This window comes from Phalacrocorax carbo, chromosome Z (assembly GCF_963921805.1).
Source record: "Phalacrocorax carbo chromosome Z, bPhaCar2.1, whole genome shotgun sequence".
Classification (NCBI taxonomy): domain Eukaryota; kingdom Metazoa; phylum Chordata; class Aves; order Suliformes; family Phalacrocoracidae; genus Phalacrocorax; species Phalacrocorax carbo.
In genome coordinates, this window is record NC_087548.1 from 3,469,748 (window position 1) to 3,490,191 (window position 20,444).

At 39.9% G+C, this 20,444-nt stretch overlaps 1 protein-coding gene across 9 annotated transcripts in view; it reads left to right on the forward strand.

Moving 5' to 3' along the window:
- DYM (dymeclin) overlaps positions 1–20,444 on the forward strand; it is a 152,094-nt gene that overhangs the window by 6,211 nt on the left and 125,439 nt on the right. For 8 of the 9 annotated variants that reach the window (XR_010370549.1, XM_064438144.1, XM_064438143.1 and 5 more), the window contains 5 exons: positions 6,306–6,483; positions 14,687–14,779; positions 17,862–17,914; positions 18,464–18,557; positions 19,977–20,110. Coding sequence is in view for 8 of the 9 variants with exons in the window: in XM_064438144.1 (XP_064294214.1) it covers positions 6,344–6,483; positions 14,687–14,779; positions 17,862–17,914; positions 18,464–18,557; positions 19,977–20,110 (514 nt within the window). In the remaining variant the exon portion in view is untranslated. The remainder of the gene's footprint in view (positions 1–6,305; positions 6,484–14,686; positions 14,780–17,861; positions 17,915–18,463; positions 18,558–19,976; positions 20,111–20,444) is intronic. The other variant, XM_064438145.1, reaches the window with a different exon arrangement.

Sequence of the window (20,444 nt, forward strand, 5' to 3'; positions counted from 1 at the left end):
CAATACAAAGATTCTGATTTTTAGAAACATTGAGGAGGCCAGTGACATTGTTTCTTTAGGCATATGCTTTTATTTGAACATTTTTTGTCATGTTCCAAAGTGCTGTGTGGTTGTTTACTGCTGGACAGAAATAACATCTCTTATGCCATGAAGATTTTGCAGTCTTTGGGATGTGATGAAACGTGGTACAGGCTTAGCGAACCTGAGGTGCAGAGGGTGAGGATTAAAGCAGTATGTGCAAGCACTTGCTCAGATCAGCTGGGACCTATTTGATCTCCTGTCTTTGGTTTGACTACCTCCCTTTCAGTAGGCCTAGATATATTTTGCGTGTCACTTGGTAAATACAAACATCTCGTGTTTGGGAATAAGCTAGGACAGAGCATTGAGACTGTGTCAGAAATAGGCTGGTAAATTGCAAAAAGCTGATTTGCTGGGAGCAGAAAGTTGAGGATCTTAGTAAAAACGGCAAAAGAAGCAGGGCTACTGGTTAGCACAGCTTTCCCTGCTCGAGTAAAGCAGGATGAAACACTTCAAAGAAATACTTCCCGTGAACAAATCTCAGGGCTGTGTAGCTGCTTTAGAGACCACTGACTCAGATCCGGCCCGTGAATATGCATCCACAAAGTGTAACTCTAGGTATTTTTTATACTGTTCTGTATCTGTGGATGTGATACCTGTTTAAGTTGTGTATGTAAGTGTTGTGTAGGATACTTAGCCTACAAAGCATTTGATCCTTAGGTATAAATATTACTGTAATATGAAAGAGTAGACAGAATTCAAATATATTTTGTGGACGATAGAATTCAACTACTGGAGCTGAACAATACCTACAGTCAATATATCTTCTGTGTTCTGTTGCATGGAGAATTATATATATATTTTGCAGTAGTCTCATAACTGTGTAGAAAGTTTTACGTTAGGATTTTTTGGGATGTGTTAGTGTCTCACAGGAGAAAGGTGGTCTGAAACCCGCAGTCCTTGGATGCAAATAGGATTTGGCCAAAACCCTCAGTGCAGCAGCTTTGCCGATACTTGAATAAGCAGCATTACATCTCATACATTATCATCTTGATAGTGATACCGGCTGCTTTGCTTGAAAGGAAAACAATGCCCGTTTGTTTTAGTTCATAAAGCAGCAAACCATAAAGGTAACTCAAGCACTGTTACATATGGAAATGAAATTCTGTTAGGTTTTAAAATGTATAATAGCATCACTTCTTAATTTGTTTTCATAAGGTTGTGTTAAAGACCCAACCTAGAGACCAGATCTCAGATGGCATGGTAAAATCATCTGTGTGACTATCTCAAATTCTTACGCTTCAAAGTACTCATTAAAAAAAAAAAGTGTATACTGTATTATTTAGGTTGTCTGCGGGCTCGGCCAGACAATCGTGGCAAGGATAGTTTTGGAAGTGGGAGCTGGCTATGCTAGAGGGATTAGCAAAATGTCAGCATTGGCACTTAAGTTCTGAGACCAGTAGGAGATGTAATACTGAATGGAACTATAATTACGTTGTCTAAAATTATTTCAATAGAAGGTTTAAAGAGTGTGACAAGTTTTTTTCCAAATTCAACAGTACATGTACTGTACCTTGAGTTATGAGCTCAGACACACCATGTATGTATTGCTGAATTGCTTTTAACTTGGAAAGGAAAAATTATATTCTTGTAAACATTGTTAATAATTAATATTAAAATCTTTTAGAAGGGACAGTAAACATGGGACCTTTATCTACCCACAGCTATTTGAGATTGGAATGAGTCCTGATGTGCAAAACAAACTCTCTTGTGTTTGCTCTGAAGCGTCTGCTTCAGCATCATGGAGCCAGGTTCTGGGACCAAGCAGATGTTGGGTTTAATACAGCTTGAGAATAGTAGCCCAGGCTATGATTCTTTGGGGATGTTCCCAGCTTATTTAGAAAGAAAGAATTGTTGTTGGTAGAGGTAATAATACCGTATAAAGCTAAATGGCTTGCTAATAAATTCTGTCTGTATTTTTCTGACCAAATAATTAGATTAATTTCTTTTCAAGAGAGGACTTAACTTTATTTTTAATGAGCCATGCATTTATTTAGTATATTTCAAGAAAAAAACTTCTAGGTTTCATTGGTAATTTACTGCTGGGGTTAGGACTGACTTTTCTGGAGGGAAAGGGGATTTCCTGTTATTTGGTGTTTCTTGTGGCTATCCCACCTCAGCATGTGAGGAAGCAGAATCTGTTTAACCTTGTGTTCAGAATTGACTTTGGGATTCCCTGGAGTAGCCTTTCTGTGCAGCGGGGGCTGTTGTGAAAGTCAAGTTTAGGGAAAATCATGGATAAGTGAGGATTAGATAGTATTTAAAAAATACTGTGGTAGTCATGTTCCAAATACTGACCAACCTTTTATGTTGTCTAAAGACTTGAACCTCTACTGCCTTAACCAGCATATGGTCCTAGAGGCACAGCAGTAGCCTTAAATTTGCAAATTGCTTTTGATTAAGTGGTTACGTGTTTCATTTGAATGATCTTTTCATCTAAAGGTAGCTGTTTCTAAAAGAAAAATGTCTGCGGTTTAATAGCATGTTTGAAAACGATTTAAGATGGTGACTGGAATTTGGTATTATTTAATAGAATCTGTCTTGAAAATGTGTTGGAGATCATGGATAGCATGTTAAAGCTTCAGGGTTAGTCTGTTACTGTTAAAATGCGAGGAATGTTGATTTTTTTAAATTGTTTTAAATTATTTTTAGACACTTGTCCTGTAGGATACTCGTGAACTCTGAAGGAAAGACATGTTTCCTCTGTCACCTGATGGCCGGAGTTCCTCAGAAACACCTTACTACTTTAATTCTGGGCCTATGACTGTTCACGTTATAGGAGCCGAAGGTGCTCAGGGTGCATCGTAAAGTCACTGCAGAGCACTTCAGCAAGTTTTCAGATAGCTAACTCCTTCCATCAGGAATTTATGTTTTGTTACTCCCGTTGCATGTTGTTTCTTAGTATGGTCATCTACAGTATCAGTAGAACTTGCTGAGAGTTTTACTATAGAGGAGTATATTGATATAACATTCTTAGGAGAGGTAAAAAAAACTCCTGGGATATAACAGAGAGAAAAATCTATATGTTTATTTGATTGCTCTTAAGATTTCTTGGCTCACAAATGAGTTAGAAGGCAAAGCTTACCAAGTCCACGTATCTGCTACCTAGCTCTACAAGTATTTAGAGCTCGAGCTAGCAATTGGATTCTTTTGACAGACCTCCATGGCTTGATGTTTATTTCATTTAGAGGAAAAAAAAATGAGCTAGTACATTTTCTGTCACTTTGAGGAAGGACTGTGGAATAAAAAAACCCACCTCTGCAGTTTGGAAGGTGCCAGCCAGGTGCTGGGGCACAGGGAGAGCTCACAAGGGATTCTAGCCAGCAGCCTGTCCTGTTGCGTGAGAGTATGGCTTTGGCCACAGAAGTGGACATGTTCTTGGGCTGTGTGGATTCGACACTGACTCTGAAAACAGACAATATTTTGCTAAAACTTGCTTTTAAAGCACTCTTTAGTTTGGAGGTTTTGTTTTAATGGAATTTAATCTACTGGGATAGTGCAGGAAATCTGGAAAGTATGCAGGCTCTTCAAGAACTAGCTTGCAACCTGTTCCCATTGCTCTCATATTGCTGGGGAAATGGATTAAATGAGGGGCTCTGGGAGCTGCAACACGCTGTGAGAGTAGCTTGTGAAACAGAGAATAAAGTGGAGTTACTCGCCTTAGGAGGATGGCCTAAGAATTTAGGGCACAGTCAGAGTGCTGGCAAAGGGAACTCGAGAGTTGTAGGTTAAGGTGGAGGAATTTGAAGGCAGGGCTCCAGCTACCTCTTGTTTATCTTCTCCCTTGGGTCCTCATCTTGGAGTAAGTAGGCTGCTCTGTACGTGAGCTGGAAAGCACAAGCAGAGGACGGGAACTTGAGGCAGACATGGACTTGAACTTTCTGTATGCCAAGAAATGAAGGTTTAAATGTATGACCTTTAAATAATTTAAAGGTGCAGGGAAAGGACTTGAGCTAAAATATGGGTCCAGAGCCAAGAGCATTGTTGGCTTCTGCAGTAGTTGGGCATGTGCAAGACGGGCTGAGGTATCCACGTACAAGCTGAACCTTGATTCTTCTACTTCGAAGTGATGATCCAGTATTCGCATATATTATGCAAACTGGTTTCTCTTCTACTTTATTCTCTAGCTTTGGTATTTCAGAGGTAGTGTACACTAAGTCTTCGGCTTTTTTCTTTGAAGCGGCAAAACGTGTATTCAAGTAAGATGCATTCATTCTGTTCTGTGAGTAAACATTCAGCCAAAGTTCTGGAAATCCTCTTAAAGGATTATAAAATGTAATTAGTTTAATGATTCTCCACAGAATTCCCTGGCACAAAATTCCGTTTTCATTCTGAGGCCACTTTTAAATTTATTTTCCTGCAGGTAGTCCCCGTGACAAAAATGGCTTCTGCAAATGCTGTAGACAGTGTCTTCAGAGCTTTTTTGCTAAATGAGACGTACACGAGGTTATAGGGTTATTATATCTCTCTCTCCTTTGGTCAAATAGAAAGAGAGGTGGTAGAAAGCAAATTGCCTCATGAAAGTAGAGCTCCCTGGGTGCACAATGGCAGAGTTCGGGTGGTGGAGTTGCTTTAAGAGCAGATATCCTGAGTCAGTGTAAAGTTTCATGTTGCTGTGTTCTGTCTTCTAGAGCAGCTAATGGTGATGGTGGAGGATGGAGTACTGGAATGGAGGGAAGGAGTGTGGAGTGTATTTTCCCAGCCGGTGGTGTCCCCTACAAACAAAATTTAGAAAATAATAAACATTTTCCTTATTTGTGTAGGATCCTATCTTTTAAAGACCTCTTTATTACTTAATAGTAACCTATAATCTCTCAATTTGTGCTGGGATTTTTGTTGTTTCTGAAATATTTGGGTGTATTCACTCTATCAAATACGAGTTCTTCAGATAGCCTCTATGATATCTGCAAGCGTTGCAGCTTTTCATTGCATCTCCTCATTTCTTTTTGTTAAGTTTTCCTCATTTTTATACTGTTCTTTATTAATATTAACTGCTACTAGAATCGTCTTTTCTGGAAGTAACTGCTTCTCCAAAGGTGATGAGTCTAAGAATCAGTACTGGAGTGATTCTTCAGACAGATCTTATGTCTTTGTTGAGACCAAGGGAAGACTTACTGCTGAGTAGCAGCTTGGATCTTCTAATGTAGCTGTCCCTGTTCTTATGTCTTATGCTGCTCAGGAGGGAGTATTTAGGTTACACAGTGATACATTGCAGAGCACTTTTATCTTGAAGGAGGTGCTTTTTTTAATATAAACTTTTAAAGCTGCTAGTCACAGTTACTTCTTCTCAAAAGGTGGAAGATATTGAAGCTGATTTCCTGGAAAGATGTAAGATGCCTGGGAGCATTCCTGGTGTACAGTTAATAGTTGTGGTGTATTTTTCTGTAATTAAATTGTTTATAAAGGTGAGAAGCACTGATAAGCAGCACGGAGAACTGAAATGTTCTCATTGTTTGCACAGATCAAGTACAACACAGTTACTAATGAAGAGAGGTTTTGGAGTGCACCTCTACCAACTTCTGTAGTGTTGCTTCAAAAAGCAGTTGTGTTTCTGATGTGTTCATTTTTTAACTTTTTTTTCTCCCCCCTTGAGGTAGTTGACTGGAACTAACCACATTATCTTACAAAGATCAGGAGGTTCCTGTATGGTCAGCAGTACCTTTCCTCGATTGATGCAGGTTATCTGTATGGCAGCGATAACAGCTGTGCTTAGTCTGGCAAGGTGGTAGCTTTCAAGGTGTAGGTCATTGATGGCACGCAGGAATTAGCTGCATGGTGGACTCCCTTTCTTGGCAATAGGAGTAATTTGCCTAGCTGTCTGTGCATATTCAATTGGAAAACATAGTTTTGAATACCTTGTCAGCTTAACACCCCTGTTTAAATTGAATTCCCTGCAGTTTTCCCCACTGGTAGCAGCCTTGATGTTGATACAACTATGACACTGTCCTCCTGCTGTGTGTAATGTATGAAAATCCAGGTGAGGTGATGACTGCAGTATATATAGCAGAGTAACTTTTAACTTCCTTGGATGAAGGTGTTACTGTCCTAAGACTGTTGAAAGAAAATCTTTTCAGTGCCTTCCTATGTGCCTGTTTTCTACATAACAGTAATTGTGCAAGGTAGTGAATTAAAGCTTTACTGATAGCTGATTTAGGATCTGTCTATTCCTTATTTGTACAAAAGACTTTAAATGTTTCTCTTTTTTCTTTTCTTTTTTTTTATTGAAGAAATGAAAATTTAGAAAGGGAGTTGCCAAATAAAGAAGATGGGAGCAAATAGCAGCAGCATCAGCGAGCTTCCAGAAAATGAGTACTTAAAAAAATTGTCAGGAGCTGAGCCCATCTCTGAGAATGACCCATTCTGGAATCAGCTGCTGTCTTTTAGCTTTACCACTCCAACAAACAGGTAAGATGGTGCTTGTTGAAGAACTAAACCTTGATAATGTATTTATAGAAGTTACAAGTCTGAAAGCAAATGAGCGTTTTCGTTAATTATTTCTGGTTTAGGTAGCAGAGGAATAAATGCCTATGTAAAATGGATTCTGTAGTTTATAATTTTGGAAGCTCTTTCCACCACCTCTTCCATTCCAGTGGGTTGTTCTCTTCTTTGTGATGGCTGCAATTGCCACTCATTCTCCTGGTAGCTGGGAAAGATCAGAAGTAGGGTCTGTAGTGTCTTGGCTGGTTTTTTGGTCGGTGTTTTGGGTGCCTTTTTTTCCCTTTGAGAAAGCTTCTAGTGTTTCTGGAGTTGAAGAATCCAGCGCATCTTTCCTCTCAACTTACAGTGAATTGTACATCTTCCATAACTCAGTTGTAGGTTAGCTGTTAAGTTCCTTAGTCGGTACGGCTTCCCCCCCCTTTACATTTTAAAAAGAAGCTTGGCATGTTGTCTCCATCAAAATATTTTCTGGATATCTGAAATTCAGGTTTTGCATGTCTTTTCACTCTAACAAGTGATGTAAAGAGAATTAATATTTTTGAGAGGTTCCATAGCATGTCTGCAGAAATACAGAACATTAAGTCCTTGTGACTTCTGTTAACCCAAGCCCATTGCTAAGTTCATTGGCCTGTGCATTGATTATCGGTCTTACAAGAACAATCTGGTATTACTTAATACCTTCAAGTATTACTTAAACTGTTTTAACAGTTTACAATGTGATCTGTTACTTCTCTGTCAGATGAATGTCTTATTTACCCCCTTTATTATTGGCTGTGTTTCCTTGCAAAGGACCTAGGCCTTTTGTAAAGGGTCATGACAGACCACATCTAAATGCTTGTGTAACAGGTTTTAATAGGCCACAGTGTGTTATTGCTAAAATTAGGTTGCTTTTAATCTTTAATAAATTGGAAATGTGTTTGAAAGCTGTACTGGCCAATTTTATTCCTATCTTTCAATTTTTTTTGTTAAAACGGAGCTTGTGTCATAATGAGTGGTAGTCAAAGTTTGTTTTGTTTTTCCAGAAGTTGAAAAACTAGTGCAGATTTATGACTACCCTGAGCTCTCGAACCTTGAATCTAAACCAGTGATTGAATGAAGAATGGAATACAATTTGTAGTGAGACGTAGGTCACAGGTTACATGACTTACCTCTGTGCTCTGTCTTGTGCACAGTAGCTTCTGAAAGGCAGAGACACATCAGGCAGAGACAATTAGGAGCAGATCTGGTAGATAATCTGTCTCCTACTAGAGGGCCTGAAAGTAAGTGAAAGTTCAGACAACTGGGAGGGAAAATGATTAAGGTGAACAACTAGGAGGCATTTACTAGGTGTTTTTTTGTAAACAGAGAGGAGGAGGAAGGATTTTGTCCTCTGCACTGAGAGAACAGCTAGTGGGTAGCAAGAAGATACATGGTGTTGTGAAAGGTTGTAATGTTTGTAAAGGCTGACATGTAATTGGCAGTGGGTGAAGGAACAGTTGTTTTTTCTCTAAGATCCCTGAAGATGCAAGAATTGTTTACAGCCTACCCATGACTAACAAGATGGGCAATATTCTAAGAAGCCATATAATACTGCATTGGGTTTTTTTTAAGGGGTAAATAGTTACATGTAAAATCCCAGCAAGTTTTCTCAGTTGTTCTACTGCTCCTCCCTTCCCCACCGAATTAAAGGGGTTTTTCATAGCTTGCTCTGCAGCTTTTTGTGCCTATTTCCTGGAGCCAGATCCAGTGCAGAGTAAGTCTGCTTAAAAAAAACCAAACCAAAACCCCAAACAAGAAACATAATTAAAAAACCAAGCAAACAAAAAAGCTGATCCAAAAAGCAGGTTGAAAGTTTAATTAGCTGAACACCAGATGGTGCTCTTGCCTGGCAGCTAGACGAGAAATATTTTTAGAGGCATCTTTTGTGCAGCATAATAATTGGAAGGAAACAGAAATTTCCCATTAAGTTGCATCTACCTGAGAGAACCACTTGACAAATGATGTCAGACGATGTTGGCTGCGCAGCACCCTCAGCCATTGTCTAAATCAGATAACCTTGCCTGCAGGAACAGAACAATAGAGGTCAATGTTCATTTCTGAGATTGAAAGCTTGCAAAATACCAAGTTAACTCTGTTTTGTTTCAATGAGGCTTGAGTACAGGCCATACTTTTGACAGGAGCAAGATGCTAGTTTCTGTTGTGAAAAGGAGCCGGTTTTCACCTGTCAAATGAGACAGAATTTAAAGTTTTCTTCTCAAATTATACTTTTTCCAATGTATGTTGCAAAATTGGTGTGTTTATATTCGGTGATTGTTTGCAGGTGTTATTGGGAGCCATATAAATACTGTGTGGTGTTTTTGTGGAGGTAATTGATGAAAACTCTAGAGATCTATCCTACTTCCCCAAATTTTTGCAAAGATGAGACTGATATGATCCCCAGGGAGAAGAAGGTTGTATTCTCTGGACACTCCTTTGTACATACTTCTGTTCTATATATGTCAGTACTATAGGGAAAGAAGAGGAGAACAACATGAAGAGGGAGGTAATAGGAAAGTGCATGGTAGTAGGAAAAGCAAACAACAACAAAAAACCCAACCAGAAACTAGCAACATGGGGTTGGGCTGGGGTAGATTGCTGCCTTTCAGTGACAGATGCCTGCCTGCCAGATTCACCTTGTTGTCATGAATCCTTACCCGTAGGAAGGAACCTTTCTGCCTTCCTTGACAGATGCTGGTACTTGTGATCCATTTAAGGGGAAATTTGAATCTGCGTGTATGAGTAAAGTTTGTGGGGTTTTTAACTCTTTATCCATATATTCTCTATCTAGTAAGGAATATGTGAATAGAGCTTTGCTTTACAGAAGCTGCTCTGAATTAGTCCAGGTGCTGCTGATCACAGCTGCCAAAGGAAGATCTTTCATGCTGCCAAACTGGGTTGGACTGTATGAGGAATAATAGTCTTTTAATGCCCAAAATGAGAGTTGGTGAATTACTGGCTTTCTACTCTGAGAAAGATGAAGGTGTGATACCCTATCTGATCTGTTAATGGTACTGCTCTCTGTGCTCTACTGTCTGTCTTGATTTTCTCATGCTTTGCTTTTCTCGGCACTTTCTTTGGTTTGTTTTGCTTTCTCCCATTCCCCTTTCAGTTTGGTTGATCTCTTCCTGGATTCATCCATTTCTCATCTTCCTGGTTCTCTTTTTTTGCTTTCCCTCACAACCCCTACCCGATTGTATGTATTAATATGTCTGTGTGTCGTTCTGTGTAGAGTTCTTTAGCAATTCTTATTTACTCAGCATGTCGTCTTTACTGGGTTTATTTTTTTCACTTCAGTTAACTTTTTCATCTGTTTCTGTGAAGAACACAAGGGGGGAATAAAGTTTGCCAGCTACCGAAGTTGCTGTGTCTTTGTCAGCAATTACTGATGCAAGATACTCTTGCCCTTTCACTCTCCCTTCCAGTGTTTATTCCCATCTGCTGTGGGTTTAATCAGGAGCTAATGTGTCTGAAAAACAACACAGCAAAAAGAAGTGTTTGTTTTTTCAGCCAAGTTAATTCCCTGGAGTGATTCATAGCACGGCACCACAAAAACAATTCTGGCACAATGACGGATTGATTTTTGGGGCACAGTAGACTGAGCTAAAAGGTGGGATTGCTTAAACCTGCTGTGCTGTCCAAAAATGCACGTGAAAGCGCGTGGTCAAAGCTGGCTGCCAGGAGTGTAATATTCTGCTTTCCTGGGCTGTTTGTTCTTCCTCTCATAACGTTGATCTGCTTCACAGTTAAGCAAGTATTAAGGAGGAATATTAAGTGGGAGTAATTCTGCTCTGTGCATTCACAAAACCTGATTATGAATCAGCCATCAGTAATCAGAAATGAGCTGACGGTCAGTCCCTGCTCAGTGCGTGTGACTCCCCTGGCGTGAGTGATAGTAACAGCCAGAGCCAGCCTCGGGCATTTGGCAGGTAAAGCCACTGGGGCATTAGGCAATTTAGGAGTGGTAGGAGGTTAGTGATAGTAAAAGAAAAAGCTACCGACCATTTAGTTGTAGTTTGCCTTATGCTTTTCACTGTAAAAGGTGTATTGTGATCTCAGCAGGTCATGGATGCTAAGCAGGTAAAGTCCCCTTGGGCTATAGAAGCGTCTGCTGAGAAATTTCTGGTTTCTGCCATTAGGAAGTACTTGGTGGTCTAAATTCACATTCCTTCATGCTCACTTTTTTCTTCATGGATCCTTATTTGTTGCAGAGAATGGACTTAAAGGAGCTGAATTAAAATCATGTAAAACCTTTTAAATCTCCCACTTCCTACATTTCAAATGGCTGAGTTATGAATCTGAATAATGTTTGGATATTGGAAAAATAAAATACAGTTTTCTGGATGACTTTTAAAGTTACTGTTATGAGCAAGAGCTGTGAGGTTTACCTTGGAGTCTTAGCTGTCAGTTTAGGCAGAACTTTGTGTTTATCTGGCTCTCCTATGACTTGCCACCGAGAAAGCAACCTCCTCACTAGTGGTGGTATTAGTTACAATTCTTTCCTGATGGAAAACTTAAAACAGAGTTAATTAACACGGAACTTGCTGAAAATCATGTGCTTGATAGTTACTGTTCTGCTTTGTTCCTTCCCCAGAGTTTTTAATGAGTTGCTGGTTCAAAAGTAGTGTACATAAGCATTTAATGGGAAGACATAAAAATGAGCAACTTTTATGTTGCCTTAATATGGTACATTTTTAAATTGTACAATAAATTATATGCAGCTTTTTATTCTTTGACGTCTTTCCTCCAACTGATGCATTAAAGTCAACATTCCCACAGTATGAATTTACTGAATGGACTCATTTTTCTTTGTTCAGTGGCAAAGAAAAAAGGCTTTACTTAGAGGAAAGCTTGTATCAGCGATAGTGTGGCCAGCAGGAGCCGGGCAGGGATGGGGCCCCTGTGCTGGGCCCTGGGGAGGCCCCACCTCGAGTGCTGGGCTCAGGTTTGGGCCCCTCGGGACAAGAAGGGCCTGGAGGGGCTGGAGCGTGTCCAGAGAAGGGCAGCGGGGCTGGGGCAGGGTCTGGAGCACAAGTGTGCTGGGGGGCGGCTGAGGGGGCTGGGGGGGTTTAGCCTGGAGAAGAGGGGGCTGAGGGGAGCCCTTCTCGCTCTCTGCAGCTGCCTGAGAGGGGCTGGAGTGAGGGGGGGGCTGGTCTCTGCTCCCAAGTCACCAGGGACAGGGCGAGAGGGAACGGCCTCAGGCTGCGTCAGGGGAGGTTTAGGTTGGAGCTGAGGGGAAATGCCTTCCCTGCCAGAGCGGTCAGGCCCTGGCACAGGCTGCCCAGAGAGGTGGGGGAGTCACCATCCCTGGGGGGTTCAAAGGACGTGTAGACGTGACCCTTGGGGCCATGGTTTAGGAGGCCTGGGGGTGTTGGGTTGGGGGTTGGCCTTGATGATCCTAGAGGTCTTTTCCAACCTCAGTGTTTCTATTATTCTGTGAAAAAACTGTCAGGAAAGCTGCTGCCTTGTTTTTTTTCCCTCTTCCTCTTTTAGGGGTAGTTGTCTACTACGGTTTGGGTCTTGTTCTTATAATAAGGGTAGGTGTCATGGTGTGGGTATGTTTATAGTTACAGTTCATATGCAGAATGTTTTCTCTTGCCATGTTAGCATGTTTTAACAGTCGTCAGTGCCACATCAAAACCTCTTATATTGTGAAGCCTTTAAAATAAAAGCAGATAAAACTATGTTCTTCAAAGATGACTACTGTCAGAAAGCAACTTTCACTGTCTCTTATTAATTATGGTTTTGCTCAAGTCTTAGTAAATTTGAAGTAAGGCAACTGAATTCAACGACACTAAATTAACTCCACTATTTTTTTAAAATTTTATTTTCCCTCCCCTTTCACCTTCCCTTTTCTTTTTGGAAGTCGTTGTTATTTTACAGTATATGCCAGAATAAGTGACCACAGAATCTGGCTTTCTGGTAGTACGAAGCCAGAAATAAAAATCTGCAGTCAGTGAAAACTATGACTTTTTTTTGAGCACTAAACTGCTTAATTTACTGTTCTTCCCCACCTCTACTTAAAAGATACCTTTTTACAGAAAACCAACTCACCGATGAAGAAATTCCTTGTACTGTGATCAGTAACTACAAATACAAAGTGATCAAATCCCAACAAAATAAAATAAACTTGACATAAGATCAGTTATAAAATGATAGAAGAGCAATTTCAGCAAGACAAAAGAGAATTTGTATTGTCTAAATTCTGTTTCAATATTGTTTTACTTGGTCAATAGTCATTGCCTATACATATGATAACTCATAATTTTCGCTCTTCCTTGTAATTATAAAGAGGCGATTTTGGCTTGTGTTAGTATGCCTGGATGTTTGAGGGTGTGTGTGCGCGCTGACTTCCCAAATGGCATTTTTATGATAGGACAGGTTTGAGGGTTTGAAATTCTGTGTCAGGAAAAAGAGGTGACCTCTGGTATCAGAGAGGCAGTGTTTGAGCTTGCAAGTTTGAACTTAATGTTTATTTGTTCTCTCCCCTTCCTAGTACGGAGTCTGTATTAGGTGATGTAGGTGTAGCGGTTGGGATGTCCTTTTCCCTACAGAAGGGGATTACCCTTGACTCCTTTTTACTTCTGTCGCTGATGTCTGGTACCTATGGCACACAGATGCTTGCTGTGTATAGATGGGTTTATAGTGACAATCTGTTCGCAAACTTTTCGTACAGCTTGCTGTGTTGAGAAGTTACAAGACAATAACCACTGCCACAGTAAAACCTCTCATATTTTGATGCCTTTAAAATAAAACAAGATGAAACCATTTTCTTTAAAGAAGTCTGTCTTGTCAGGAAGCAAATTTCGCTATTATTATTATAGTTCTGCTGAAGGCTGTGGGCCTACTCTCTACGTTTAAAAAAAAAAAAAAAAAAGGAAATAAAATAATTTCTTGCTTTAATAAAGGACTTTGAAAATGCTGACCACCAGATCACAGGATGAACCAAAACTTCCTGTGAAGCCTGGAATTTTTATCTCAAGTGAGCAAACCTCACACGTGCTTAGATCTAAAGGAGCCAGTCAAGTCTATGTGGTTAAGTGTACTTTTCTTTGAATCCTTAGCGTTTTCCACAGGCATCTCTACACCAGGTGATGCCTTTTGCTCATGCCTCAGAAAATCATAGAACTGGTAAATACCATTGGGATATATGTACTGCTTTCCCAAAACCAAATGGTTTATTTCAGGTAGTGCCAGTTGAAATATATGACTCCATGTACAAACTCACGCAGGTCACCACTATCATTGTATTAAAGATCCATGGCCTGAAGCTGGTGTTTGTTTGCCAAGTGCATGTTAGCATCTTCTGAAGTGGTGTCTCCTCTGTGGCAGGGCTTACTGGGTGTTACTGGGGTGCCTGGGTTTCTCCTAGTGATGCTCAGCAGTGCCATCAAGCAGCAGGAAGGGTTTACTTACCTTGCTCCTTGCTTTTTGCTAGAAACTGATCATCTTTTTCTTGTTGAGAATATACTAACGATTCTCATAGACTGGGGGATATTTTACTCCTTCATCCCTAATAAATCTCTATTCTATTTTTACATGTCTTTCAGAAGCTTCTTTTCCATTCTGAAAAACGTAATTTTTATTTTCCCAGTTCATGGTAGATAAAATTGCAGAATGGAAAATGTGTGGGATTTTTTGCTTTTCTTTTCTGAAAGGTTGTTTTCTCTTGGATCCTCCCATAGGTATATCATTACAATTAAATGCAATATGTTGAAGAGGATCAATTTAAATGCATTTAAATAAATTTAAAATACCATGTAATGAGCTCTTAAAATGTGCGTGTGTATACATATATATTTGGCAACAAGGCGGTTGGTATTCCGTGGGTTTTTAGGGAGAATTGGAAATTGGAACTATTTGTGATGAGTGCAGTGAAGGAACTCGTCTATGTCAGTGCTTGCTCATGTTGTTAGTACTGAAAAATAGTTTGAATGTTACCAGTGCTGATCTGTGGATTAATGAAAGGACAGATGTTTCAGCGTTCTGTTTCCATTCTTAAATTCATTCACTAAACAGATGTCATCTCTACAGGGAATGTAGAGCAAGGTCAATACCGTGGCTGGTTGTAGCATTTCTTTTGTGCCACCTTATGAATCTTGGCTCTGGCGTTTTCTGCCTAAGTGTTAATATAATGTATCTCCTGTCTTCACAGAACAAAAAATAGGCAGACGGCTTTTTCCGTGTCTCTCCATTTTCTTTCCTGCCTAAGTGAAGGAAAGCAAGCCACGGCTAAACTTTACCCAAGGTACCTGGAAATGGGCTGCTCTTTTTTGTACCGCCCCAATATATTCTCTCCACGAATCCATCATTGGGAATGTAGCACTAGTATTACTTCTGTTGAGTGTAAGAACACCCTTTCACTCTGTGTGTGTTGGTTCTGCTGTAGTTCCTCCTTGCTAGGTGTTTGTGTTGCAGCAACTGACATTTTGCAGGTGGTGTTGCCTAGTCTTGAGGGTGGCAAAATCCAATTCTGTATCCTTGTTGTATGAATAAGGAGGAGTGAGCTGTAGTTAATTTTTAAGCATTAAACTTCATTTTGGGAGGAGGAAGAATGACTTGAGTCTTAAAAGCTTTGCCAAAGGTCTTGCCTGGTTTGCCACTGTTTTTGATCTTGGCAACTTGTAGAAATTAGGCGGCTGTGTAGTAGTTGTTTGGGAACTTTGTGTGGTTTTTAATAACTGAAAGAGAAGGAAAAAAAAACCTGGAAGAATGCTATATTTCAAAACCTAACTACTTAGAAATTAGGGGAAAAAATGAATGGGAATTAAAAGCTGTATGTTACATTTATGGTTTAAAGCCTGGAGCAGTTATGATGATCACTCAGTCCCCAGCCTCTTTGGATAGTGGGAGGTGGGTCACATTGTGTTGGATTACGATTATTCAGTACCGAAGAACTCTACTGAGTTGGTGTCCAATGTAATATTCACGCTGCCTGTCAGCTCTTAGGAGGGAATATACCCTGATGACAAGCAGCCAGCTTGACAAATTCAGAAGGTTTGGGGTCTTTTTTTCTGTTGTTGTTCAAAAGACTGCAAGAAGTCCTTGTTTTGCATAGACCTAGAAAACTCTATTGTCTGTAGTTGCTGGTGGGGTGTTCTAGTTTGATACCATTTGCTTTTAATTACTCTGCATGTTTTTAGGACTGAAATGAGAGACCACCTTTGAGACTGTCTAATGATTTTAAAGTATATATGAAAGCATAAGTTTTTTCTGAAACTCATGTTGCAAGCAATTTATAAGGGAGGAAAGACTGTGATAGTTGATATCAAAAAAGCCAATCTGCATAATCTAAAGTTGTCTTGGAATATTCAACTGTAGGTGAAGAGCTGTCTCTGCTGTCAGCTCACTACATAGTAAATTAGTCTGAAATACAGGAGAATTTGCAGGCATCTTAAAACTTAATCTGTTTGATGTCTCTATCTTGAAGCATTTCATATTGAAATGTTTTGAAATAATTTTTGTGGCTGTTGTTTCTACCAATGTCCTTACCTCCTCTTCCAGTCCCTCAGAAGTTTGGGCACAGCTCAGGCACGCTCAACAGCTTCAAAGATCATGGCTCCACGTGGGTTTTCAGCAGTGGAGCTGCTTTAGGGGCTTGCTGCACAGCATTACAGTTAATCTGAGGTTAATGAGACAGTTCTTAGGACTGTGCTGTAAACTGGATTACCATCTCAATTTAAAAACAGAAAGAAGGGGGACTGTTTCCCCCCGACCCTCACTGCATTTTAGAAGTTCACTGGCAGAGCTTCAGGTAGTTTCCACGGCGGGGTTGAGTAGGTGGGACAGAGAGAGCGCACATGGTACCATGCCCTTTTTGTCTTTAGTCTCTGCTTTTATATAAATCAGGTTACTCCTCAGAAAATTTAATGCTTAGGAAGCAGCAGCGACCCTGGCAGTCTAATTATGGCAGTATTAAGTTTTGCAATATTTTTATGAGAAGAGTGCTTGAAAGGAGGCCATACCACTGGCTTTTATAGGCCTAGTTACCGTGCAGGTTCATTAAATTGCCATTTGCCTATTTATTCTGAGCATGGTGATTTTCATACCTTTAGTTACAAGGATGTAGCTGCATGAGCTCTGAAATTGTTCAGCCTGTATTATATACACTTTTATGTCTGCAAATATTGAACTGGGGTTTCATTTTTGACTGACTTTTGATATGGGGAACTTCAGAAGGACTGCCATTCCTGTAGGTCAGACTGTATTCTTGTCTGTATAGAGGCTATAGAGTCTTCTCCAATATCCTGAACAGCAGGGCCTGTAGCAATTGGGCAAGGGGTAATGGTTTTATACTAAAAGAGGGGAGATTCAGACTAGGTATAAGGAACAAAGTTTTTACAATGAGGGTGGTGAAATGCTGGCACAGGTTGCCCTTTAGGTGTTAATATAGGGACACTGTGTTACTTAATGTGGGATTGGACACAATATCTGATTATTATTTGTCTTTTTTCCCGTCTGTTAAGGAAAAATGTATTTCCCATGTATTCTGTTTTGTTTTTGAGAATCAGTTACTCTGTACTGGTAGGTTTATAGTGATAGGAGTTCATAAATGTCTTTTTATGTCTGACACAGCTGGTGTTTACTTTCAGTGGTGGCTGGCAGGTTATACTTTAGTGCTTTATTGCCCTTTTCAGTTGATGGTTTTCACTGAGGCATACCAACAAGCAATTAATGAAGCTATGAAAAATTTGGTGTATCTGATGTGATTGTTGCACTGGTATAATAACATCAGTTAAATGAAAGTAGTTCTTAGCCAGAGGTTGAGGATTCTTTAATTCATGCTTTTAAAGAGATGTAATTTCATATGATAGTTCCTGTAAAAAAATCAAGTCCTTTCTGTAGGCTGCCATTCTATGTGTATTACCAGTGGCATCAAGCTACGATTGGCACCGTTGAAGCCAAAAGGTAATAGTAACACCTATGATGTAATGATATCATTTCACTTTGTCGAGCAGTTCACATTTGAATTAATTTTCTGCTTTGTAGTCACTATACTTCAAATGCATGTTGTCCTGCCTGATGCTAGGATGACCGAGCACTGGAGTTGGTTGCCCAGAGATGTTGTGGAGATACCCAAAGCCACCTGGATGTGGTCCTGGGTAACTGGCTCTCAGTGGCCCTGCTTAAGCAGGGAGGTTGCTCAAGGTAACCTTCTCATCTCAGCCATGCAGCGCTTCTGTGGGGTCTATGTAAACCACCTAATGGGTTGATAAAACTAAGTGCTTCATAGAAATACTATACTACTTTTTTGTAATGAATTTTTACTCCAAGTACAGGAACCCAGGTGCTTTAGTAACAATTTTTATTTTGTTTTCTCCCTCTGCTAGTGCTGACTTAAAGCTCTTGGAAGAAGCCACAATCTCAGTCTGCAAGTCTTTAGGTGAGAAATTGTGACATCTTAACTTCTTTCCATATGCTCAATCAGAATTAAGAATTAAGAAACAGCATTCATGTGCACATCCATGTCTTCAGTACACTTAACTCTTAGTTGTATGTCTTCGGCTAGTAAGATTAAAGTAGTGTAAAGAGTGTTTGTGTTATTTCTCAAACTTGCTCCATCCCTACTACTTCTTTTTCCCTCTGCCCTCTAAGCTGGTCAGTAAGGGGAAAGACATAATCAGAGGATGAAAGGAAGGGATAATATACACTTGCTGTAGACAAGTCTTGGAAAGGACGCAATGTGAGCTCCACATTTGCAATATATTAAATCTAGGATGAAAAGTTTGTTTAGAGAACAATTAGGGAGTAGTAAGGCATGTACTGGAGAATCTTAAAAGAACAGCAGCACCTGTACAGAAACATGGGCATACTGTGCTTTATGTAGAAATATTTAAGACATTAAAATTTTGTTTTGTTCTATATATTGTTTGAACTAAATAGTGTCAATTTATGCATGCTATATAGCCGTATCTTATTTTTCCTTATATAGTTGAGAAGAATCCTCGAACGGGAAACCTTGGGTCGTTGATTAAAGTCTTTCTTTCTAGAACCAAAGAGTTAAAAATTTCAGCAGAATGTCAGAAGTAAGTACCTGGAAAAAAGCTGTATGTGCCATTTCACTTTTTAAATGTTTCTTTTGGGGTTGTCCTGTGCAGGGAGAGGAGTTGGACTTGGTGATCCTTGTGGGTCCCTTCCAACTCAGGACATTCTATGATTTTGCTTCTAGCTCTTGAGATTTTTGCTTTGCTAGGTAACATAATCACAGACCAAAACTTAGAATTCTTCATAAATTATTGTCAGAAACAGGACAAGTATCTGGTACTTTTCCAAACACAGAAGGATAAGTTTAATAGGTAAATGGATTGCTGGGGAAAGGCATTTTTGTGTTCATCCTGTGTGTTATGTAAACACGTTTACGTACAAATGGTGTAGCTTATGGTTACTGATGGTTTAGAGCTGTTTAAAAATCAATGGACCTTTTTTGCCAGATATTGATGTATGAACCAGTATTTTCTCTTGGAAACGTTTTTAGTTGTATTGGATTTGAATTCAAACTTCTATATAAAGACTTTGCTTTCAAATCATATCATGCAACTGCCATTGGTTTTGCTTGCCCCTTTCGGCAGCAGGAAAGAACGCCAAGAGGTTACGTGTGCAGCACTGTATAGTTTTTGCAGGGAGCTTTCTGTAATTGTTCCCCCCACACCCATAGACAAATGCCCAACTCTCATCAAATCTGGGGCTACAAAAAGGAAGACTTGCTTTTTAGTGCCCCCTTGCTCCCAGGACTGCCCTCAACATTTTCGCTTATATCTGTATTTGGAGAAAGAAGTATTTCCTGCCTGGATAGCCCCTGCTGCTTCAGTCCAAAAATACCTTCAAAAGAGTCAAGCTGTTCCTTGAAGGTCTGTACGCTGTTGCATGGGCTTCCCAGCAGTTGCTTATTGGTGCTTGACAAAATGTAATGAAGCTATATGCCCCCTGCATTCAGAAGGCTTGGAAAATATCTATGTGTGTTGCATAGAAAAATCTTGCTGTATTGCTCTCCTGAAGTCGATAAATGCCTATGGTCATCTGAGGGCTGTTTGACTGGGAAAAGGGCTAAGATTCAGGGAGCCAGAGTAGCTTTCATATGGGAAACTTTCAAATGTCTGGGTGGCTTGAGTCCATAGGATCTAGAAACCTGTAGAAGTATGCTGAGCCATCTGGTGAGCTCTTCAAAAAGTGTTACTTCTGGCAACCGTGGTGTTTGTAACAGTACAATCTTAGTCAGAAATAAGATTGTGTTCTCCTGGGGGAAGGAAAAAAAATACTTTTGAATACCTTGCCAGTTTGTTTGCTGTAGGATCAACTGAAGACTCACTGCTTAAGCACTTTGGCTTTTCCTTGCTTCAACTATAGGAACCCCTTTGTCTATTCTGGCGTATATTTTGTTGTGGGTTTTGATGCATGTTCACAAGTTAAGCATTACTGATTCTTGTTTGTTTCTGCTTCTTTTCTAGTCACCTCTTTATCTGGCAGGCTCACAATGCACTGTTTATTATTTGCTGTTTGCTGAAAGCATTCATCAGTCGAATGTCAGAAGAGGAGCTGCAGCTTCATTTTACTTACGAAGAGAAAGCACCGGGCTCATACGGTAGGTATACACTACTGCTAGTGAAACAAATATCCCACTAGAAACTAAAAAATTATGTTTGTAAACGTGGCGCTTAGGGTCATGGTTTAGTGGTGGACTTGGTAGTGTTAGGTTAATGGTTGGATTTGATGATCTTAAGGGTCTTTTCCAACCTAAATGATTCTGTGATTCTATATTTTGTTTAGACTAAGAATCACAAACTTTGCTTTAAAATTGGAAATGAAGTACCAATGAGATTACATACAACACGTTTACTGTTTGGGACAACCTCTGAGGTTGAAAGTATGTAGTCAGCAGTAAAACTGACTTCCTTCCTTTGGAGTCTGAAGTAATT